This window comes from Camellia sinensis, chromosome 2 (assembly GCF_055761805.1).
Source record: "Camellia sinensis isolate YWXY chromosome 2, ASM5576180v1, whole genome shotgun sequence".
NCBI lineage: Eukaryota > Viridiplantae > Streptophyta > Magnoliopsida > Ericales > Theaceae > Camellia > Camellia sinensis.
The window spans coordinates 183,705,025-183,730,677 of NC_138962.1; the positions used below are offsets into that span (position 1 = coordinate 183,705,025).

Here is a 25,653-nt window from a genome sequence, read left to right on the forward strand (position 1 = left end):
CCTCCAACCGGAGCAAACCGACCGAGCTGAATCTTCCAATTGGGCTCCGAAGCTAACCTTCAACGACCGAGATATCAAAGATTCTGATTCGGTTGTGGCTAAAAAAGATCATTAATTGGCCTTTAACCTGGCCAAAAGTGTGCGCCTCCCCAAGGACATGGAGCACCACCTAAAGCAATTAAACACCGAAATGAAGTCAATCCGGTCCACATCGAAGTCCATGATTTTGGTAAGTAGCTCTGTCCGTTTCTTCTGTCTAAATTTTTCAAACTTTTACTTCGGCTTAAGGAAAGTCTTCGTTCTGTCAGGCCTTGCAAAAAAATAACATTACGTACAAGAAGGTCCAAGAGCTTAGAAAAACCACAAGGCAGGCAATGGCGGAAGCGGAGGCAAAGGTGGCCGAGCTAGAAGAAGCTGAAAAGAAAATGGTCGAGATGCAAGCAGAGAACGGCCGACTTGCCGATCTGGTTAATTCGGCTGAAGCAGAGAAGCAGAAGGCCGCCATTGCTATGAAAGACAAGTATCTGCGGGAGTTGGTGAAGCTTGAGAAGAGAAAAGACACCGAAATAACTCAACTAAAAAAGAGCGCGGAGGAAGCCGAAAAGGAGGGGTACAAGCAGGGTTACAAGAAGGCAGAAGACGCCTATGTCAAACAGTGCGACGCTGCCAAAGAGCTGTTCTTCAAGTGCGGCTGGAGGGCGGCTGTTGAGAAGCTCGGTCACGATCAACAGACCGAGGTCTTCGACCCTCCAGCTTACTTTATACCGAAGTCCCTTGCGGAGTATGCGGATGCCTTGCAACAAGAGTTTCTGGAAGACTCAGATTCTGATGACTCCTCTGCTTCTGAAGACATTCCGGTTGTTAGTGCAGACCCATCACTTCGGTTGGAGCCCATGGTAGAGGACCCACCTATTGATCAGCCAAGTGACACCGTGGCTCCAGCCGAAACCATCCTGGCAACCGAGAGCGAACTTCCTCTTGAAACCGGTCTCCAAGTTGATGGTGATGCGGCTTTTGACGCCGAAATTGAAGAGCTTTTTTCCTGATTTTTTCTCCTTTTTTGTTACCTTTTCTTTGTAACCGGGCTATGTTCCTCTTGTACTTGTTTTTCAATGAATGAAAATTTTCTTTGAACTCTTATTCCGGTTTTGATTCGTATGCTTGCATTTGTAATGTCTTGAATGAAGATTTTACTTGAACTCTCATTCCGGTTTTAGCTGCTTAAACTATGCTTACCAGCCAACCACTTCTTAGCCGATATATTTACTTCGGCTGAGGAGTATACAGTGTTTATTCCAGCTAACCATTCTTCAGCCATACCCTTACTTCGGCTGAAGAGTAACAAGTGTTGGTTTAATCCAGCCAACCACTCTTCAGCCATACCCTTACTTCGGCTGGAGAGTAACAAGAGTTGGTTTATTCTAGCCAATCACTCTTCAGCCAAACCCTTACTTCGGCTGAAGAGTAACAAGAGTTGGTTTAATCCAGCCAACCACTCTTCAGCCATACCCTTACTTTGGCTGAAGAGTAACAAGTGTTGGTTTATTCCAGCCAACCTCTAAGTTAGTTTTTCCAGTTAACTTAAAACAATGTTTGGTTATTCCGACCGAAACGTCCTGCAGCCTGGATCCTTATCTTGGGCTTAGGAAGGGTGTTGGTTTAATCCAGCCAACCTCTAAGTTAGTTTTTTCAGCTAACTCAGAATAGAATGCCTGCAATATACCTAATCTTTACTAAAGCTAACTTTTACAAAGGACAACTTGTGCTAAAAAGAATTGCTTGTTTTATTGAAGAAAGAAAGAAAAAAATTACATATGTTTGAAAAATTAAAGTTAAAAGAAAAATAACTTAAGATTGGCCGTATTCCATGGCCTAGGGACTGCCTTGCCATCCTTGTCTTCTAGGTGGTATGCCCCTTTGCCTGCTAACCCAACCACCTTGTAAGGACCTTCCCAGTTTGGCCCTAACTTTCCATCTCCTGGGATCAAAGTGTTTCCCATTACTTTGCGCAGTACCCAATCGCCGATCTTGAATTGTCTTGGATGCACCTTTTTGTTGTATTTTCTGATTAACTCTCGTTGGTATGTGGCGATGTGAACCAGTGCTCTTTCTCTTCTTTCTTCTGCGAGGTCAAGTTCTAAAGCTATGGCTTCTCCATTTAAGTCTGGATCAAAATTTTTGCTTCGAATTGTGGGGAGGCCAACTTCTAGTGGGATTACTGCTTCCATTCCGTAAGCTAAGGAGAATGGTGTTTCTCCTGTTGATCGCCGAGGTGTGGTGCGGTATGCCCATAAAACATGAGGAAGTTCGTCTGCCCACTTGCCTTTTGCCTTCTCTGGTCTTTTCTTTAGTCCATCCAAGACGACTTTATTTGATGCTTCTGCTTGGCCATTCTCTTGAGGATATGCTGGTGTAGAATTGTAGAACTCTATCTTGTACTCTTCACAAAAGCTTCTGAAGATTCTGCCGTCGAATTGAGTGCCATTGTCTGAGATTAGGGCCTTTGGTATGCCAAATCGAGTGATGAGGTTTTGCCAGATGAACTTCTTCACATCTTTTTCCTTGATTGATGCCAATGCTTCTGCTTCAACCCACTTTGTGAAGTAGTCTGTTGCCGCGAGAAAGAACTTCCTGCCGCCGGGCGCTGTTGGAAGTGGTCCTACGATGTCCAAACCCCACATTGCGAAAGGCCATGGGCTAGTCAAAGGTAGGAGTTCTCTGGCTAGTTGATGTATTTGATGTGCGAATTTCTGGCATTTTTCACACTTCTTCACATATTTCTCTGAGTCTGCCTGCATGTATGGCCACCAATAACCTTGTGAAATGGCCCTGTAGGCTAGCGACCTTCCCCTTTGATGGCTTCCGCATACTCCTTCGTGTATTTCGAACAAGAATGCTTCTACTTTGCTGGGATGAACGTACTTTAGGTAAGGCCCTGAGAATGACTTCTTGTATAATGCCAAAGATGGAGATAGCCAAAATCGCTGCGACTTCGCCCTTATTCTGTTGGCTTCTTTTTTCTCTTCTGGTAGGATGCCGTCTTTTAGGAACAGGATGATGGGATCCATCCAAGAGGGGCCTAGTTCTGCGCAACATACTTCTTCTGCTTCGAGGTCTTCTATGCTTGGTCTTGGTAAGTAGTCGATGAGCAATGGATGAGGGGTAGATGCATCTGCCATCGAGGCAAAGCCTGCTAGTTCGTCTGCTCTGCTGTTTTCCTCCCTGCCAATTTGTTCTATCCTTACTACATCGAACTTTTTGATCTCTGTTCTGACCAGCTCTTGGTATTTGGCCATTCTGTCATCCTTTGCTTCGTAGTCGCCAAAAATTTGGTTTACCACCAGTTGTGAGTCGCTGTAAACCATTAGCTCGGTGGCCTTCATGTGGTGTGCTGACTTGAGTCCTGCGAGAAGCGCCTCATACTCCGCTTCATTGTTGGATGCTGGGAAGCCAAGGTTGATTGCTTGCTCTACAACCAGGCCGTCTGGGGAGATGAGGACTATGCCAAGTCCTGCACCATGCCGGTTGGATGCTCCATCCACAAAGAGCTTCCACATCTCTCCAACGAATAACTTCCAGCAAGTGGAGAGGTCAGATGATGTCGTGGGGTCAAGGATGGTGTTTTCTTCAAGGTCCATGTTTGCTGTCTGCCCTTCGTCCTCTGATTGAACTGTTGGTGAGCCTTTGTTTGTCTCTTCCTTGTTGTCCTTAGTATGGTCTGCCTTGGTGCTTGATTGACTACCCTCTACTAGGGGTTGCGCTATTCCGGCGTCAACTTCCGTCCCTAGTTCGGTTGTGTCAGTTAGGTCGACTGGGCAGATATGATGACTTCCAAGAGTAAACTCTGCGACGAAGTCTGCCAAAGATTGGGCTTTTATTGCGGTCTTGGGTTGGAACTTGATGTCGAATTGTCCCAACTCTACTGCCCACTTTAAGATTCGCCCAGAAAAGTTCGCCCTCTTAAACAAAGCTTTTAGTAGAAAAGCTGTGAGGACGACTATGGTGTGGGCATGAAAGTAGTGTGCCAATTTTCTGGATGCCATCATTAATGCTAATGCTAGTTTCTCTAAGGGCAAGTACCTTGTTTCGGCTCCCAACAATGTCTTGCTGAAATAAAAGATGGGCAGGTGTTGTATTCCTTCTGCACGAACCAACACTGCGCTAACTGCGTGCTGAGAGACTGCTAGGTACAAAAAGAGTTCTTCACCAGGTACTGGAGTAACAAGTAGTCGTGGGGAAGACATGTACTCCTTCAAGCTTTCCAGAGCTTGGTCGCATTCTTTATCCCACTCAAACTTGGCTTTTAAAGCTTGGAAGAATGGTCGTAGTCTGTCTGATGACCTGCTTATGAACCGGTTGAGCGAAGCCGCCATACCAGTGAGATGCTGCACTTCTTTGACTGAGTTTGGTCTCTCCAGCTCCTGGATTGCTTTGATCTGAGAGGGGTCTGCTTCTATACCCCGGTTGGTCACAAGGAAGCCCAAGAATTTGCCAGATCCAACTCCGAATGCGCATTTGGACGCATTGAGGCGCAACTTGTGTTTCTTCAAGATCTGGAACATCTCGCCTAGGTCTTTAAGATGGTCATTCTCATCCTTGCTTTTGACCACCATGTCGTCGATGTAAGCCTCCATTGTTCTTCCTAACAATGGTTCGAACATCTTGGTGACCATCCGTTGGAATGTCGCCCCTGCGTTCTTTAGGCCAAAGGGCATGACCTTGTAGCAATATAATCCCCTTGGTGTCGTGACGGATGTGACCTCCTGGTCTGGTTCATCCATGGCGATCTGGTGGTAGCCTCTGTATGCATCCAAAAAGCTAAGTCGGTTATGCCCTGCCGTTAGGTCCACTAGTTGATCTATCCTTGGTAGAGGAAAGCTATCTTTTGGGCATGCCTTGTTGACTGTTTTGTAGTTGACGCAGACACGCCATTTACCATTCTTTTTTGGCACTACGACTGTGTTGGAGATCCATCTTGGGTAGTGCACTTCTCTTATTGCTCCTGCCTCCAGCAGGTTGCCTACCTCTTCTGCCACTATTTTGGCGTGGTGGAGTGCCGATCTGCGTGTGTGTTGAATGACTGGTCTGGCAGATGGGTGGACATTGAGTTGGTGACTGATGAAGTTTGGATCAATACCTAGCATGTCGTAGGGCGTCCATGCAAACACTTCGATGTTAGAGGTCAAGAATTCCAAGACCTCCAATCTCTCAGTGCTGGACAATGATGAGCCAAGCAAGAAGAACTTATCCGGGTTCTTCTCATCTATTTTTACCTCCACCAAGTCCTCCACCGCTTTCTGATCAGCCTCTTTACCGACGTCCGCGAATAGTTCATTACTGTCTGGTTCTTCCACCGAATGAACATATCCTTTGGCAGCGTGGCTGCCATTCACCGTGGCGAAACATTGCTTTGACATGATCTGATCTCCATAGACTTCTTCAATTATACCGGTGTCGTTGGGGAACCGCATTACCTGATGGTATGATGATGCTACCGAACGCATGGCATGCAGCCACGTTCTGCCCAAGATGATGTTGTAGGTGGAGGGGACCTTCAATACCCAGAACTCCACTTGTTTTGTTACACTCCCTGCTCTGACTGGAAGAATTATTTTGCCGACAGGCCACTCTGGCATGGAGTTGAATCCAATCAGGGGAGAAACTGCAGGCGCCAAGTCTTTGTCTTGTAGCTTCAGTTGTTTAAATGTGTCGTAGTACATGATCTCACATGAACTACCCTGGTCAATCAGAATCCGCTTGACGTCAAAATCCTTGACTCGGAGAGTGATGACCAGAGCATCATTGTGAGGACAGTATATTCGATCCAAGTCCTTATCTGAAAAGGACATAACATTTGTTGCCTCTGTCTTCCCCTTCTTGATGGCAGGTTGGGCACTTAATACTTCCCTAAAGTGCTCAGTCTTCTTGATTGATCCCCTGAGCTCGCATACACGCTCAGGTTCAAAGACTCCATGTATTACATTGATGATGCCTTGTGGTGGGGCGTCGATCGGTATCCCATTGGGGTTATTATGATCCTGGGGGGCTGGCTGTGTACCTCCTTCAATATATTTGTCCAAGTGGCCTACTGCCACCAGTTCTTCCAAGTGTTGTCTCAGTGGCGTGCAATTCTCAGTTCGGTGCCCCTTTTATTTATGGAAGGTGCACCGTGATCTGTCGTCGTAGTCTTTCTGAGCTTCTCCCAATTTGGCTGGCCACTTGACGAAAGGCTCGTCCTTTATTTCGCTCAGAATCCGATATATCAGTTTTTTGAATACCGTTGTTATGGCAGTGCGGATTCTCAACCATCTTTTGTCTGGGTCTTCTCCGTTATCTCGTTTGCCACGTCCGTTCCTGTTACTTCGGTTTACCGTGTTGACCTTCGCTGAGGTTTTCTTTTCTGGTACTGCGGTTGCACTTGATTTTGCTTTGGCACGTGCACCATCCTCTTCTACCCTGATGTGCTGATGCACTCTCTCCATCAGGGCTTCTATGGTAAGGGGTGGCGTCATGGTGATAGAGTCCCTTAGTCTGTTTCCGACTGGAAGGCCTCTTTTATACGGTGCAATGGCTAGATTGGTGGGGCAGTCTCCAATCTGGTTGAATGTCTCCCAGTAGCGACTGTTGTAAGATCTGAGGGTCTCTTTTTCACCCATGTCGATGGAGAGCAACTGGTCTATTTCCACCGGCGTTTTAGTGTTTGTTCGAAACCTTGTTACGAACGCTTCTGCCAATTGGGCCCAGGAGGCTATGCTGCCCTCTGGGAGCTTCTCGAACCAAGTCAAGCCCAAGTCGCCAAGGCTTGATGGGAAGAGTATACACATTAAGGCCTCGTTTCGCCTGTACACAGCCATGACTTGGCGAAAGTGGCTCAAGTATGAATACGGGTCCGTCTTCCCTTCATATGTAGTGAATTTCGGCTGAAGGAAGCCTGATGGTAGGGGTGCGTTCTCGATTGCTGGAACGAACGGCGAAGTCTGTAGTCTTGCTAAGGCTTTGTCCGTTGGTTCGTAGGCAGGGCGCGGTATTGGCATTCCAACCTCGACGCTTCCATGCGTCCGAGGAGCCAACCGCTGTAAGGTAGAAACTCGGTGTGGATCCCTTGCCCTGGCATCCTCCTTGCATCGTGCTTTTTCTTCGAGCACGGTTCGTAAGTCGGATGACCTGGGCAGCTCTGTCTGTCTAGATCTGGTTTGGTGTGAATGTGAAGGCCAATACGTGCTTCCTTCAGTGTATGATCTCTCAGATCTCGTCCTCTCAGACCTAAAGTGACGAGTTCTGGAAGACAAGGATTGAGTGTCGCCTGTCCTGAGGCTTCTGCTTTCTCCTTGTGAGGGTGTAGTATTCCTACTACAATTTTCTGAGTGGCGAGGGGGTGTCTTGTTTTTGCGCCCCTCTCCTGTCGCCACTTCTTTTTTCTTCATCTGGCGTTTCAAGGCCTCCATGTCCGCCGCCATCTTTCTTATTAATTCGTCTTGCTCTTTTACGCGGTCTTCCAAAGCTTGAGGGTCAATCCTCCGTCTTTGCCGGTCGGGACTCTGAGAGTGACAAAGACTGTTATTCCACCTTCCCATGCCACCCCTCCTGGAGTTATGTTGTTGGGGCTCCAAATCTGCCATAGGAGGGACAGAGGGTAATCCTTCTCGCCATGCGCCCCCATCTGGAGTTAGCCCGTCGACGGCGGACTGCGGTAGTTCTTCAATGTGTGCCATTGATTGAGAAAAGGAGAAGCTTAGTCAAGAGGTTTTTTGTTCTTGTCTGTTCTTCCCACAGACGGCGCCAATTGTACGGGAAAGAAATACGCCTTCTCGTATAATCCTGTTGACCAAGTCCACGCTCCTCCGTACGACGTCGCTTTTTCACCTGAAAACACAAACGTGAGCTAGCCGGCGGGTGTGTGCCGGAAACCTCTCCGATGCCTAAGTCAGAAAACTTGACAAATAGACAAAGCTCTATGTTCTCAGAAAAAATAGTGTTACCTCCTCCAAGGTGATGTTTGTGAGCTTTTATAGGTTTCGAGTGGCACAATCCTAGTAGGACTTTTATTCCTCCATGCAGAGTCCTCCTAGGATTCATACTCCTAAGGATAATGCTTATCCTTTTACACCCTCTCCCACTGCTTAAACCAAGTGGGATGGTTTTCACTTTGGCCGAACTACTATATGACCGAAATAAGCTTGGCTATGCAGAGCCACTGAGTAAACCGAACTATCCTTAGTTCGGTTCCACTTTTAACTCTATCCTTATCTCGGTTTTCCCATGTACAACCAATGGTACGGTCTTAGGCCGAACCAGTGACTTTCGGCCGGTATAACTCCAAGACCGGCATAACTCTTAATCGTTCCCAGACCGAAGTATTTTTATAATTCTTGAGCCGAAGTAATTTTACCTCCCTGGCCGGAGTAACTTTGTTTCTCCTAAGCCGGAGTAACCTTGCCTCTCCTGGGCCGGAGTAATTATTACGGCCTTTTTACTTAGTCTTTCGCACTTTGGACCACAATGCCCAATTCGCAGCTCGGCCCAATTTTTTCCAAAAATTACCCTCTCTTATGTTTGTGGATCTAATATAATATATATATATATATATATACTAACACTATATATATATTTGTTATGGTGTGTTAAAGTATGTGATTTTGGCGCCATGGGTGGTTCATAGCATGTACAAGCTGTTTGGAAGGAAAGAAAATGAAGAGATAGATCTACTGAATATTCTGGTTATCCCATTACTGTTGTGGAGGGCTGTTCATAACCAGCTTTGGATTACTTATTCTCGTCACCGAACAGCCAAAGGCAATAACAGGATCGTTGATAAGAGTATTGAGTTTGATCAAGTTGACAGAGAAAGCAATTGGTATGTAATGTCTGCTAAATTTATTTTCTCAATTAATAAGTAATTAATTTTCACTAATTTCTATGTACCTAATTCTTTAAAAATATTTCATTTTAGGCCAAGTTTGGGAAGATTAAATAAATGTACTTTTTGACTTTTTATGAATAAGTGAATTTTTTGACTTTTTTGACTAAAAAATTGAGGATAAAAAAGATGATTGTTTGGGTTAACTTTTTGACTTTTTATGAAAAAATGTGTATTAAAAAATTGTATAAAAAATGTGTAGGAGAAGATTAGACTATGAGTTGTACGGCGTACTGGGGTTGAATTGTAATTAAGAAATAGTTGCCTATTTTTCGAGTATTACACTGGACTGTGCTGTTCGGCCCCGTGGGGGCCATCACGGGTTCCGTTTTGATAATCTGAACCATTCAATGTGTAGAACTCGTTGAGTACTATATGGCTGTAAAAAATCACATTGAGCGGATATCGATAGCTATTTGATCAGATTAGTTTTTTTTCAACTGTAAACTATAACACCATTCAACTTTTTATACAAAACTGATTTGATCATATAGTTAGCGATATCGGATCAATGTGATTTTTTATAAATACATAATACTCGACGAGTTCTACACATTAAACGGTTCAGATTATCAAAACGGGACCCATGATGGCCCCTCAAGGGCCGAACAGCAGTGTATTAAAATTGCACCCCAACTATGCAATTTTTCTATTAAAACGCAGTCACATATGTGAACCGATCAGACTGAGAGTTGTAATTTTGTGTGTAAATTTTTTTTTTTTGTGAATAGTGATAACTTTTTTACTTTTTTGGTAACTTTTTGATTTTTTGACTTTTTCTAAGTATCCCAAACCAAGCCTTAATTTATTTAATATATTCCTTAAATACATTTATTTTAAAGTCGTAGCTTCCCTCCAGCCATGGGTTGGGATTGGATGTTGTCTGGGCTCATAAGTTTCATCACGAGTCTTATTTCAATAATTTGAACTGTTTATGTTGTCACACCTTTTGTCTATATCATCTACACACAAAAAAATAGGTAAGTCCAATAATCTTACTCCAACAAATAAGAGTTTTATAGATCAAACTTTTTTATTCCTAAAAAAAAAAAAATTATTGCAAAAAATCATTTGGGGACAAATTCATATTGTTATGAGTATAGTCGCTAAAAGATTGTCTAAAAAATTTCAGGAAAAAAAAAAAAAGACTTTTAAAGATAAATTTTAAAAAATATCATTAATAAATACACTTTTAAGGACAAAATAGTTTAATCTCAAAGACTAAAATGTGTAATAGGATAGAAGATGATTTAGTAACTAATTAACATATATTACAAAAGATACTACTTGAAGTTTTGATGTCGAACTTACTATACATATTTTTATATATGTTATAAAAATTTGATAATCACAACATTTTCAGATAGTTAATTTTATAGTTTATGAAGACATATAATAATAATTACTATTATTGTTAAGTTAGTCCATACAAAAATAAAACATAAAAAATGATAGATTATATGTTTTACGCAATTATGTTGACAAAAGGTGTTGGATTAATAATAATATTATTCTCTTTTTTGTTTTGCTAGAAATGAAAATTTAAATTTTTCAATAATTTATTATTATTAAAAGTTACTTGTGTTTTGTCTTCAAAATTCGAATCCTGAACCCGGCCACATATTTATAAATATAAATAATATTATAGATAAATCAATATGTATTTATAATTTGTGACCTTAAAAAGGTTTTTATTTTATTTTATTTTATAGATAAATTATGATATTAGTCCCTATATTTGGTCTTCATGTCATTTTAGTCTCTATAATTTCAATTAACTCGATTTTAATCCTAAATTTTTAATTTTGTCTCAATTTGATCCAATTGATTACAACTCTTAACATTTTTTTATAAAAAAATACTCACATAAGTGGCATGTGTCATATTTTTATGAACAAAATTATAAAGCTATTAAACTCAGTGAGTTAATCTCAACAAATTTAGTGATCATTTTTCATAAAAAAAAAAAAATACGGACAACATTATCAATTGGACCAAATTAACACAAAATCTAAAATTAAGGTCAAAATTGAACCAATTAAAATTATAAGAATCAAAATAAAGCTACCGGCAAAATGTATAGACCAACAGTATAATTTGCTATATTTATTTATTTATTTATTATTATTATTATTTGAATGATTGGTAGGGATGACCAGATCCTGTTCGGTGGACTTCTATTCTACATAGTAAACATGACTGTACCCGGGGCTTCTCACATACCAATATGGAGAACAGATGGTGTAGTCGTCACGGTATTGCTTCATATGGGACCAGTGGAGTTTCTCTATTACTGGCTCCACAGAGCTCTTCACCACCATTACCTCTATTCTCGCTACCATTCCCATCACCACTCCTCCATTGTCACCGAACCCATTACATGTAAGACAATTTGTACATTAACAATGCTATGCTATGCTAAGTGCACATAAACAGAGCACAAAAATTGCAATTTATTTCACATCTATTACATATGAACACAAATAGGGGTCACGCCACTCAGGAGTGTCCACCTATCACCCTACAAAAAACAGCCTTCAATTATTATTTTTTTAATGGTAAAAAATTTATTTGTTAATTAACTGATCCTATTGAAAAAAATAAGGGATTCCATCCATTGGGTAATTCTACTCACTGTAAAAAAAAATCCTTACATCCATTGGGTTGAAAGTTGGTCGCCAGGAATAGAAGGAGTCGTCCTTGCGGCAGTGATAGTGGTGCTTGCATGTGGAGATGGTAGTGAAAAGGTTGGTGGGTTAAAAATTAGGATTAGGGTTTTAAGAAATTTTTTGATAATTTTAAATAAGGATAAAATTTTTTTTAAAAAAAAAAAAAAGAAGAAAGAAAATTATGAATGTTAAAAAAAAAAAAAAAAGGTTGGTGCAAATAGAATTACCCCCCATCTATTAGAAACCAAAACCTTTTTGTAACCTAGTCCTTCTTCTCTATTATATATATTTTTTTTCTTCTGAACACTCAAACCAATTGAGAGAACAATAGTTAAATGATAGATTGATCATGTAAAATAAATAAAAATAAATAAATAAAATGTATTGACACTATTGACAATAAGATTATCATGTAATAATTAAAAAAAAATGACATTTCATCAAATATTATTGAAAAAGAATTTTTTTTAAATTTTTTTGGTTAAGACAATGGTATTTTGTTAAAAGTTTATTTTGTTTGCAGGTGACGAAGTTCAAATGTTAATTAATTTAAAAACTTTTTTTTAATAAAATTTATGGAGCTTATTTTTTTGGGAAAAATGCCAAAGCAGTGATATTTTTAAAAAATAATTACAATTTAGTGATCAATTTTATAAATATTAATCATTATAATTATACAATTTTTCATTAATATGTAATTATTTTTTCAAAATTCTATTGTGGTGTAATTACTCCTAAATTTTGTAAGCATTCCCATTTATAAAATTTTCTAGACTCGTCACTAAATATAGAGGACTAGGGGTACTCGTGAATCGGGTTCGTTCGGGTGACTTCCCATTCGACATCTGTCCGAACTTGGACAGATTAGAAAAAAAAACCGTATTTATCCGCTTAGTTAGTAGATTCTAATTAAGTGAGTCGTGCGGGTTAGCGAGTGAATGCAGATCGATATGGCAGTTTGAACTTAAGTGTTTTATTTATTTATTTTGAACTATTTTAGAGTAATTTTTTTTATTATTTTTGTCCTTTTTTGAGTCCAAAATTTTTTGTTCTTCATTTTTTATAACAAAAATAAAGACAATTTTCATATTTCATAAATAGCTAATATTATTACTAAATATAATATATTTTTGTTAAAATACAAAGTAAAAAACATAATGTGTTTGATTTGAGTTTTCTGAATTAAGTTTTTTGAAAATCGAATTTTTTTATTTTTGTGTTTTTTTTTTGTTTTTAGGGAATATTTTTAAAATTTTAAACATTTTTTTTACCTTTTTAGATGCACCTTACTTAGATATATCTAAAAAGTAAAAAAATTGTGAAAAAATATTTTAAAAAATTAATAAATACAGAAAAAATACAAAAAAAATATACTTAATTCTTGTATTTTTTTTTTTGTATTTTTGGTATTTAGTGGATTTTTAAAAGATTTTTTTTACAATTTTTTAACTTTTTAAGTATATTTATGTTAGATGTGTCTAAAAAGTAAAAAAATTACTTAAAATATTAAAAAAAATTAATAAAAACAAGAAAATACAGAAAATAAGAAAGTAGAATTTTCTAAAAAGTGTTTTTGAAAAAATGGAACCAAGCAAAGGGAATTGGCAGATTAGGTTGGGTCGGGTACCTCTCATCCGTCATTCGTTCGAATATAGACGAATTTAAAAAAAATTCATCCGCATCTGTCTGCCCATACTAACAAAACCGCTTAAAAGCGGATAGATTGGATCGGATTAGTCAGTTTTGGTGGATTGATTAGGTCCATGAACATCCATACAAAAGACCAAACATAAAATAGACACAAATATCTTACAGAAGATAACTCCCACATATAAATTCAACATCATGTAAGTCTCACCCCTTATAAAAGATCTATATCTATTCTATGTTTGTTCCTATGTACACTTATATATTTTTTTCGTAAGCCCATCATAATTCCACCTAATCTAATATGACAGACAAACCTGACCTATAAAGAGGAATGTTTAATTACTTTAAACTATGGGAAACAATTTTATTATTATTTTTTATTTAAATTAATTAATATGGGCAGCTGTAATTCATCCATTTGCGGAGCATATAGCATATTTTGTGCTGTTTGCAATACCAATGGTCACCACAGTGCTTATTGGATCAGCCTCGTTGGTCAGTGGCTTTGGTTATATCACCTACATTGATCTGATGAACAACATGGGACACTGCAATTTTGAGTTCATTCCCAAGTGGATTTTCTCCATTTTCCCACCTCTCAAGTACCTCATGTATACCCCCTCGTAAGTCTCCCATTCCTTTTATACTTGTTAGTCCATGCTCTTCTTCTTCAATTAATTTTGGCAACTATTTTTTATTCAATATTATATCACAAATATAATGTTGGGATCTGGGATCCCGCCCAAGACCTTATAGAAATCATTGCAAGCAGAAAAACACACCCACACATAAGGAGACACAATATTTTACGTGGTTCGGCCCAATGCCTACGTCCACGGGAGAGTAACCGGTTATCACTATACCAATGAGGAGATTACAGAAAGATTACAATAGAGGAGGAGCTCACACTCTCCTCACTCAGCCACTCACCCGTCTCCCTCGCTCACACCGAGGGAGACGGTCTCTCCGCCTCACATCTCTCACTCTCTTTGTTGTCTCACGGTTTGCTCACATTTTGCTCTCTCCTCTCAACCTCCATTTATAGGTGAGGGAGTAGGTGGGAGAGCCTTTGGGCAGCCTCCATCCTTGACTCTTCAAGATGGTTGGTGGCCTTCCATTGTTGACCAAGGTGTGTTCCCATGGAAGAGCATCACCTCCTTCACATGGGGTGAATTCAACAAATCACCCCCTCAACCCATGTGAGGTGATCCACTGCACATACTGCTGCTAATCTTGTCACGCCCAAATTCACCTCAACATAGTTTGCATCTCCTCACTGAGACGCTGCATCCTCTGAAGCTAGAGATAAAACACCAGAGATACAAGAGAAGGAGGGAATCCGACATCCTCAACTCAACTCACACCACTCTCTGATTTGGAGAGAGCCACTGCTCCTATCTCCCACAGATCTCTTCCATGCTTCCTGTCTCGGATGTCTATACCTGCTATGCTTGAACTTGCGCAACCAAGATATCCGACACCCCCTGATTGGATGTCCTGCACCCCCTGCTGGGATGCCCTTGACTGTCATGCATTACCTCGCAGGACCAGTCATTGGAGCAATAGAAAACTCGTTGTTTATCTCATCAACGTCCTCTGTCTTCTTTGCTCGGAGCTTTTCCTCTGAACTTTCAGCCTTTGCCCTCTGCACTTCTGAACAACCTCCTGGCGTTTCCACATACGCTTGTTGTCTGTGCCTTTGCAATCCCTGATTTGCTGTCCAGTAGATTGATGGTTGACAGTAGCTCCATCTGTCAAAGCATCGTCAGCTATGCAATTCCTTGCATAGTGCCCGTACCTATGGCTTCTGGTCTCCTTGCGTCGAGCTCGCCTGAGAGATCCGCATCAACTCTATCCTCCACTGCCATGGAACTAAAGAAACCACCATAGAGAAATAAGACTTGCCACTCCTTGGCACGCACTCTTGCGTTTTACCTGTCTCAATTTCTCTGTCTGGAAATTCCTGTGAACTGTCAACAACCCGCTGCTGCACACTCTTCTCGCGCCTCTGTACGACACTCTAGCGTACCCTTGCACTGTTGCACGTCTGCAATTGTACATCTGCGCTTAGTATGCTCCTCTGCAACTATTGTTCTACATGTCCACATACCATTAGTACCTTCTCGTATACAGTAGCTCCAACAGCCACAGTATTTCCCTGAGCCTGTACTGGTTGCCAAATCATCTATCCGTCGATGAATGGTCTTCTCTTTTGATTTAACCAGATCCTCCGATCATCTCAACAAACCAGGAAAGTTCCCAGGAAAGACTGGTGGGGTCACAACCGGTCCCACTTAAGAACCAGTCTCCTTAGACAGTGTCTTTTTGACAGAACTTTCCTAGACCTTTGATCTTGAGATAATCATGTCTGCAATCCTCTGATCGCCCCTCTGACCAATCCTGATCTCCCTCGATCTGCCATTTGCTCAAGCCTGATCTCCTCTGGTCTTCAATGATCTATCTCAATCTGTATCTGGTTGTCCAATCGGGTCAGAATCTGCACATTCTAACCTCTTCAGTGAATCCGCAGCGTTCCACAATGTCCGGCAACCTTCCTTCGAGTATTGAAGATGGCAAACACCCATGTTTTGACAATCTTTCCAAACCGTTCAGAATTTCACTATTCTGACCTCGCGGTTGCGTCCGGAGCGGTCCGTTTAGCTAGAACCAACCTTCGCTGCACTTCCAGGGACCTCACTGAAAACTTTCCCCGAAAACTGGGCCACACCACAATTTTCTGAAAATTCTGGGCCAAATTGTAATTTTCAGAAGTTCAAGGAATATTCCGTGTACCAACGAAATATTCCATCCACTGTCTCTAACGCCGTCTGTCACTCTAATCTGCCCTCTTTTTACAGAAACTCCGTCTCCAAAATCTGACCGTACGGATGTGTCCGGAATACTCCAAATAGTCGGAAACCACTATTGGATCACCAAAAACGGACTCCAAATGGCTTCGATCTAGCCAAAACATTTTTTACGCCTCAGATCTGCGGCTGCACCGTAGCCGCGAAGCACTGGATCCTTCCTCCTGCCTCTGGTTGACTGGTCAACACCACGCTGACGTGGCAGACACGTGGCTGCCACGTGGATGACACGTGGCGGAGATTATGACACGTCGCTGCTGACGTGGGTCCACGTGGCGTGCGCGTGGGCCTGGCGCGTGTCACGGACGCGCGTCTGCTCAGTCACCTTCTTCCTCTCGCCGCGCGTGTGGCGCGTGCCTGAGACTGGGCCGACGCGCCGGCTTCCTTCACGGCGCGTGGGGGCGCGTGCCGCGACTGGTTCTCACGCGCCTTCTTCAGGCGGCGCGTGGGGGCGCGTGCCAACTCCTCTGGGTGTCTGCTTTATATGGTTAGACTCCTCTTCTCGAGTCCTTGCTCCTGGTATGCTCAAAACCTGATTTCGAGCAACTTGATTTCTGGGCAGTTTCGGACAACACGCTGTTTTTGTTCCGAAACGCCACCGACGAGGCTCTGATACCACTTGTTGGGATCTGGGATCCCGCCCAAGACCTTATAGAAATCATTGCAAGCAGAAAAACACACCCACACATAAGGAGACACAATATTTTACGTGGTTCGGCCCAATGCCTACGTCCACGGGAGAGTAACCGGTTATCACTATACCAATGAGGAGATTACAGAAAGATTACAATAGAGGAGGAGCTCACACTCTCCTCACTTAGCCACTCACCCGTCTCCCTCGCTCACACCGAGGGAGACGGTCTCTCCGCCTCACATCTCTCACTCTCTTTGTTGTCTCACGGTTTGCTCACATTTTGCTCTCTCCTCTCAACCTCCATTTATAGGTGAGGGAGTAGGTGGGAGAGCCTTTGGGCAGCCTCCATCCTTGACTCTTCAAGATGGTTGGTGGCCTTCCATTGTTGACCAAGGTGTGTTCCCATGGAAGAGCATCACCTCCTTCACATGGGGTGAATTCAACATATAATTGGCTTCAATATTTTATTCAAGACTATTTATACAATAAAAAAAATGATATTTTAGTCATTCAATTCAATGTAGGTGTAAAAAAGTAGTTTAAAATATTCTTTTTTATTAAGTTTAATAACTAAAATTTATTTATTTATTTATTGTTAGTTTTACTTAAAGAAAATAAAAATATGATTTAGATTGAAAACAAATTAAAAGCTTTAGATTTCAATTGAGAAAATTAAAATTTAAGTGTATTTTGTTACTAGGTCAAACCCTAGGATTTTCTTTTTTTTTTTTTTTGTAATTTTTTCAAATATGTTTTTTTTGTCATTTTAGTCACTAATATTTCAATTGTGTCAATTTTTTTCTCAAAATATTTAAATTTGTGTTGAAATGAAAAATAAAAAAATAACCCGGTTACAAGTTGACATAATTGAAATTTTGGAAAGAAAATGCATATTATAAGACTACCGGTGTAATTAGCCTTTTTTTTTTTTTTTTTTTTTTGGGCTTATGTGTAATTTTATGTTCTAAAAATACTCTCAATTCTGACAAAGAAAAATTTAAGAAAGAAATATTTTAGTTGTCAAAATTGTAATTATTGCATTTTTAATTATGAAATTAAACATTAGTGATAAATTATTATTCTTTTGTAACCAAAGTCTTGTCTAGAAAAAAAAAAAAATTGACACGAACTTATTTTATATCTAATAATGTATTTACAAAATTTTGTAACTAAAAATTCCTTTCTTGATTTACTTGTCAGTACGGCCTTTTAATGACAGCTTCCTATGACAGCAGGAATTGATTTTCTTTTTTTTTATTTTGCAAGATTATTTTCACTTTCAAAAGTTACAAAAAAGTTAATACTTAAAGCCCTTATATATTATAATAATGATAACAACTATCATGAAAATCACTTTAACACGAGTTTTTAATATTTTCGAGACAATAATCAACAGAATGGAAATATTGACGACCATCGAAAAGAAAAATTGACTGGTAGTGTTGTTATGTACACAGAAATAGTAGTCATATAAGCTAATACCCTTGTATGTTGTAATGCTCAGATCTACCATCCAAAGTTTTTTTCATATTTCATTGTTGAGATAATATTTCTGAGATTCATGAATATTATCCCCGATAATGTTCAATTGTGGTTACAACCTATCTTATCATTGTTATGTGTCTATTCTAATCATGTATAAGTCGTATAAGTAGCACAAAATCATTCATATCAATGTATGTTAAAAACACATCTTCAATTGAATAATATATTAAGTTTAATTCAATTAATTTTTTCAACTTTCATACACTTAAAATTTGATAATGATTTTTTTTATTTATTTTTTTGTAATTACAGATTTCATTCTCTGCATCACACTCAATTTCGGACAAACTACTCACTTTTCATGCCGATATACGATTACATATATGGCACCATGGACAAGTCCACAGATTCACTACATGAAATATCACTGAAAAGAGAAGAAGACTCACCCAATGTAGTGCACCTAGCACATCTAACAACCCCAAACTCCATCTATCATCTTCACATAGGGCTTGCTTCCTTGGCCTCCAAACCTCAAATGTCACAATGGTACCTGTGGCTCATGTGGCCTGTGACATGTTGGTCCATGATCATCACTTGCATCTATGGCTCTGCCTTCATTGTAGAGAGAAATACCTTTGGGAAACTCAAGCTACAGTCATGGGCTATTCCAAGATACAACATACAAGTAAGAGGATATATATATTTTGTTCTGAGCCAATAATCCAACATATTTTTGGTTATTTATTTATTTTTTAAAAAATTTATTTCGAGTACATGGGAGGTTGTAGCTTAGGAAAGGGGTACCATGGCAAGACTTTATCTTTCAGTGAAGTGCAAGAATTTTGCTTAATTAAGTTAGTCCCAATTGGTCATATTTGGTGGGATTTGGACTTGGCATAATAGTAAATTAAGGGCACTGTTTATACCGTATCTTGATAATTCAAACTGTTTATTTTTTAAATCACAATGTAAAAATCATCCATAAAAAAATTGAGTTGATCAAATAAATATAATGACGTTAGTATATTACATTTGTTTTTCAAAAAATAGATGGTTTATTTTTAATTAATATTTGTCTTTCATTTTTTTTGCAAATAAATGCGATGAACTAACATGATTACGATTATTGGATTGATCTCTTTTTTTTTTTTTAATGGATGGTGTATACGTTGTGATCTAAAAAATGAATATTTGAATTATCAAAACAAAACTCATGATAGATCTTACAAATCCAAACAAATACAGTATAGTCTACAAAAAGGGAATAGAGACAAGTTGTGGCCATAGTAAAATTGTTCCAATGTGAATTTGATGTTATGGGTTTAATCTTTTCACACTTAAATGTAGTCGGAATCTTATGCATTGAAACTTTTGAGATATTTAAGTCATGCAGATTTAGGCCTTTTTAGAGACGAAAGAAAAAGCTTGTTTTTGGCTTATTTTCAAAAAGTCAAAAGCCAGCTTATTTGAACTCAAAAAATCATTTCAAAAGTTGAAAATAAGCCAAGAAAATTACTAAAATACCCTCATGTGTGTGAATAAGCCCCCCCCCCCAAAAAAATATATATATATATATATGTATTGCATTAGGGTAATATGGTCAATTTACAATTTTTCAAGTAATGTGACAACATATTAAAATAATTTTGAAAAAAGAAAAAAAGCTTGCTTATTTCTATCTTCTCAAATGATTTTGTGAATAAGTCAAAAGGCAAAAAAACTGCTTATTTCTATCTGTTTGGGGTTTGCTTATTTTGGTAGTTTTTTTTTTTTATTACTTATTTTCTTTAGTGATTTTTTAAAAAAAAATTCAAAAATATTTAGACTTCTAAATTTAACTCGACGAGACAAACTGAAAAATTAAAAATTATCAAAAAGTCTAGAAAAAATAAAAATAAGCAAAAAATAGTGGACTTTTTTTTTTTTTTTGTGCTTATTTTGATTTTTTTTTTAACTTTTTATATTATTCTATCCAAGACAAACTGGAAAAATAAAATTTTGACAATTAAAAAAGAAAAAAAAGAGTGGCTTTTTTAATTTAACAGTGGCTTAATATAGCCACTTTTTCTCGGGTGATTATTCAATACTCCCGGAGTATGGATACGTGGTACTCCATAAGGTTTTGATTAGTGGAGAAACACAAGGGCCCACGATTTATGTTGGAGATGGGGGGATAACATAAGACTAACTAATTGGTGATTGGTTTAGAATATGGACACGTGGTGCTCCGGGAGTATTGAATAATTTCTCCTTTTTCTCTATCACAAACCAAAAAAAAATCTTGCTTGTTTAAAGGCCACTTTGTTTATTTGGAGGGCGTTTTCCCAATAACAAATTTTTATATTTTTATTTTTTTTAGCATTTTTTAAAGGGAGCTTTTTTGATAAATCCATTTTCTAAGAGTTTTATTCCATCCAACCCATATTCTTTTTGACTATTCCATTAGGTCCAATTTGAGATAAGAAGACCAAAATACCCTTTTCATCTACTTATGTTCCATTTAGTTCACATTATTTTCTTATGTTTCAATAAGTCCTATGGGTGACATAATTACCAAAATATCTTTAATGTGAATGTTCACACCGTCAATATAAATGTTTATATCGTCAATGTGTAGGGGCCCGGCTCATGTCGATCCTCGTGGGTGCCCGGAAAAATTCTAGTCGGGCCGGGCCGGCCCACAAGCCAAAAAAATAGGCCCGACCCGGCCCGTTGATAATATAAATATTCACATTGACAAGTTAACATTCACATTGATAAGAGTGTAAAATTGGCCTGCGGCCCGTGGGCGGCCTGAAACCAGCCCGTCGCCCGGGGCGGGCTCGGGCCGGCCTGTTCACAATATGAATATTCACATTGACATATTAACATTAACATTAACATTGACAAGAGTGTAAAATTGGCCCATGACCCGTGGGCAGCCCAAAGCCGGGGCCCGGGTTGGGGCGGGCCCGGCCTGGCCCGTTGACAATGTGAATATTTACATTGACATGTTAACATTCACATTGATAGGAATGTAAAATTAGCCCGCGGCCTGTGGCCGACCCGAAACCCGCCTGTGGCTCGTGGGCTGCCCTGGGCGGGCCCGGCCCGACCCGTTGATAATGCAAATATTCACATTGACATGTTAACATTCACATTGATAAGAGTATAAAATTAACTCGCGCCCCGTGGCTGCTCGAAACTAGCCCACGGCCCGTGGGCGGCCCCGGGCGGGGCCGACCCGGCCTGTTGACAATGTGAATATTCACATTGACATATTAACATTCACATTGATAAGAGTGTAAAATTGACTCACGTCCCATGGGCGGCCCGAGGAGAGCCCGGTCCGGCCCGTTGACAATGTGAATATTCACATTGACATATTAACATTCACATTGATAGGAGTGTAAAATTGGCCCGTGGCCCGTGGGCGGCCCGAAGTCCGCCCGCTGCCTAGGGCGGGCCCGGCCCGGCTCGTTGACAATGTGAATATTCACATTGACATATTAACATTAACATTGATAAGAGTGTAAAATTAGCCCGTGACCCGTGGGCAGCCCGAAGCCCGGCCCCGAGCCGACACGGGCCCGGCCCGTTGACAACGTGAATATTCACATTGACATGTTAACGTTCACATTGATAAGAGTGTAACATTAGCCCGTGCCTCATGGCTGCCCAAAACACGCCTACGGCCCGTGGGCGGCCCGAGGCATGCCCGGCCCGGCCTGTTGACAATGTGAATATTCACATTGACATGTTAACATTCACATTGATAAGAGTGTAAAATTGACTCGCGTTCCATGGGCGGCCCGTGTAACAGCGCCCGCGTGGGGGTCTCAATGCTACAGCTCGGACTCGATTTGTGTCACGGTTCTTAATCTGAACCAAAGAGTCCAAATCTGGCAAATCGTTTTGAGAAACAGATTTTTGAAAAAGTAGTGCCAAACATGGACTGCTTTGCCAGATACAGAGTCGCCACCTAAATATTTTAAAATGGGAGAATTTAGGAAACCCTGACTCGGTGCCGAAGGCCACATGTCCGTCATCACCGGAGTTGTCTCGGCTCGGGAGCTTGGGTACGATCGGGGAAGGTCAGCTATGAGCACCCCCTTTCGCCCGGTCCGAAGACCGGCCTCTACTAACCGTGATATCGAGTTTTGAAAACGTTTATGTATTCTTATTCCAATTATTAGCCTAAGGTTACTATGTTATGCGCGCAGCAAACAAGTATAGACTAAAATGCCCAAATTGGAACAAAACATTTCTATGTTCATTTTGAAAATGGTTTGCTACTCGTAAGTAGGCTAAAATGCAGGTTTTGCCACCCTCAAGTGTGCTTTTTTAGAAAAGACGGTTTTGCCGCCATCTAGTGGGCTTAAAACAAATATAGTTTTAACGCATTATCCCAATTTAAGCAGTTTGACCTCCACCCACAGGCATTCAAGCAATTTATCTCATGTAAACACTTAGCCGCATGGCAAGCATACTTTTATGGTAACATTCACACGCATGTTGGATGCTAAAGCATAACCACTTACATTGTACTCCGTGCCAAAACAATAAACTAGTTAGCAAATGTGCGTGTCCTAGTTCATGTTATTTTGCCTAATGCAACACATACAAGGTGCAATTCTAGTTAGGCCCGGTTAACCTAGATATGGCATACGATATGCAACCAACTAATTCATGTATTCAATTTTGGAATTTGAAAATACGAATGCGGTTAGCATGATGTACCGAGCCCGGTGCATGTTAACAGATGCATGAATGCACGCATGCATATCATAAGGTATGCTAATTTCAAAAATGCCCTAATCTACCATCATAAGCTGGTAAATAAAAGGGAAGAAAGAAATGGGGATTGGAAGACATACACACACTCACCCACACTTATTACATGTTTACCCTCACTCAGAGGGTTCGAATTAATATTACAGTCCCAAAACAATGAACAAATAAAATTATTACAAAATTTCCTAATTAATTAAAAAAAGGAAGCAAAAGAATGAAGAGGGTGGCCACAGCCTCTGCCTCGGGGCGCGCAGATGATGCATGCTCGAATCCGTCCTGCCCGGAAAACTCGTGCTACACTCTTGTCGCCTCTGTTTGTACTGCCTTGTCTTTCTGAAAATTCCCAAAGTACTGGAACAAGCTCTTTGCATCCTGCAGAGCACCACCGGCTAGACAGAATTGCCACCGGCACTCCAAAATTCCCGTCGGCACTTTATCAGATTCATCGGCACTCCAGATAGTGCCGGTCGGCACTAAATTCTGCCGGTCGGCAGAAACTTCCTGCAACAGACAATTTGACAGCAAACAGAGGACAGGCAGTGCATAGCATGGAGTTTTTGGACACATGTAAGCATGGTCCTACTTCTTATCATATTTTGGACTCAAAGAAGCATGACCTTCAATCCTTGAACCATCAATGGTACATGGTGGGTCAAAGGACCGAATTTGCCACTTGATATGAAAATGCATGCAACAAACAACATGAAAACCGGGGCCTTATCAAGTTGGAGTCAAAGGTCCCGATGACCGGGGATCAAGGCACATTACATCACTTGAAGTATGAATGGTCCTTGACTCCCGCACTTGGTTTGACACCCCAAACCAAGTAAATGCAATGCATGTAATGCTCACAAGCCTCAAATGTAACATGCCACCAAGATATAAAACACAACAAGCAATATGCAAATTATCATGACAAAATGTATGATACCAAGCGCACAAGATACAAACATGATGCAAACATGGAGCAAATTGACCATGGAATTGATGTGCTACAAAGCTTAATGGAACAAATATGCAACAAACATGGAGCAAGCATGCAAGAGGGCTTGAAGTGGCAAAGGGGCAGGCCCTTACCCTTCTCAAAACAGTGGCCAAAAGTGCTTAAAATGATAGACAATCAACTCATGTTAACAAGCAAACTTATGGTCCCAAAGCTAAGGCACTAAAGGAGACAACTTACCCCCACCAACATGGCCATTCATGGCATGATTAAAACAAGTAAAAAACAGAATTTATGCATGCAAGATAGGACCCCAAAAACTCCTAATATGGCAACTAAAATAAACCCCATGAAACAAATACATCAAGGCTCATTCTTAGGCATAGGAAGACACACCCTTAGGATATGAAAAAGACCATGCATGCACACATGTAGGCATGATTCTTGGACTAAAAAGAAAGTCCTTAGATGATATTAAACCAAGAGGGTAATCACAAACATATATGCTAGAGGCCATCATGCTCAAAGCTTTTAAGCTAGAATACAAAGTAACCCTAACAAACATGTCAAGCATGGCTAAATGGATAACCAATAAACCTTAAGCATGGAAAAACAACACCAAGAACTTCATGGAACTAAGCCAACTCTCACAAGAATCATGGCCTAACCATGATGTGCACTTTTAAGCAAAGTAGAACAATACAAAACAAGTATTACAAGCATGCAAGGAGGCACAAGTTTGTCCAAAAACAGAGATTATATATGACCTAACATGCCTAAAAAAAAAAAGTTGAAATGAAGCCAAGAAACAACAAGCACACATGCTATTCTCTTGAGCCCAAAAAGCAAGGAAACAAAACCATAAAGGGAGAGGGGTGTCCCTCCCCTATGCAAGACTTCAAACCAACTTTTTTGACACTAAAATACACTGATTTTTGGTGATCAAAAGATCAAAATGCTGAAGTGAACAAAACCTTATCAAAATGGCACCAAAATAGGCTAAACAAGGCCTAAGAGGGTGAGTTTGCAATCTAACCACAAAGTGACCTTAATGAAAGTGTTAGAGCAGGAAAATATGAGCCTTTTTTATGTTATACACAAGAGCCAAAACAATAAACAAAATAGGTAGAAAACCAATGCAAGTTTGGGGAATAAAAGGGAAGATGCTCACCCTTGAAGAACCCTTGAAGAACAAATGGCCTAACCTCCTTCTTTGGATCAAAACCAGTCCAAAACTCAAGAAACAACTCCCCCAAGTCCCTCAATCTCGGACTAAGGTGTAATGGTGTGTGTAATGGTGCAAAAGTAAGGTAAAACACACCTTTTGGGCCAAGAAACACACACAAGAAGGGAGAGGGAGAGAGGTATAGAGATAATATGTATCTATATCTCTCAAGACTGATTTTTGCTTCTGTTTTTCTAACCTAGAACCAAGAGGAAAGCCTCCCTCTTATAAGGATCCCTCTTGCAAAGCTTATTCAACAAGCTTGGCTAGAGGGAAATCCCTCCATACACGTGTATGGAGGGGAAAGGAGTTGGTGCCAGCTATCACAGCTGGCACAAAATATCTCCATAAAGTGGAGGAACAGTGGTCGGCTGCCCAAAAAAGCTATTTCGGCAAAAAACAGTGCCGACCGGCAACAAATTATGCCGACCGGCAATAAAGTGTGCCGACCGGCAAACAAAAGTGCCGATGGAAGAAAATGACCAGC

The 25,653-nt window shown here is 40.2% G+C and overlaps 1 protein-coding gene across 1 annotated transcript in view; it reads left to right on the forward strand.

Moving 5' to 3' along the window:
• LOC114261768 (very-long-chain aldehyde decarbonylase CER1) overlaps window positions 1-25,653 on the forward strand; it is a 61,732-nt gene that overhangs the window by 8,216 nt on the left and 27,863 nt on the right. The window contains exons 2-5 of the mRNA XM_082913632.1: window positions 8,628-8,854; window positions 11,067-11,299; window positions 13,640-13,859; window positions 18,535-18,910. Of these exons, the coding sequence (XP_082769758.1) occupies window positions 8,628-8,854; window positions 11,067-11,299; window positions 13,640-13,859; window positions 18,535-18,910 (1,056 nt within the window). The remainder of the gene's footprint in view (window positions 1-8,627; window positions 8,855-11,066; window positions 11,300-13,639; window positions 13,860-18,534; window positions 18,911-25,653) is intronic.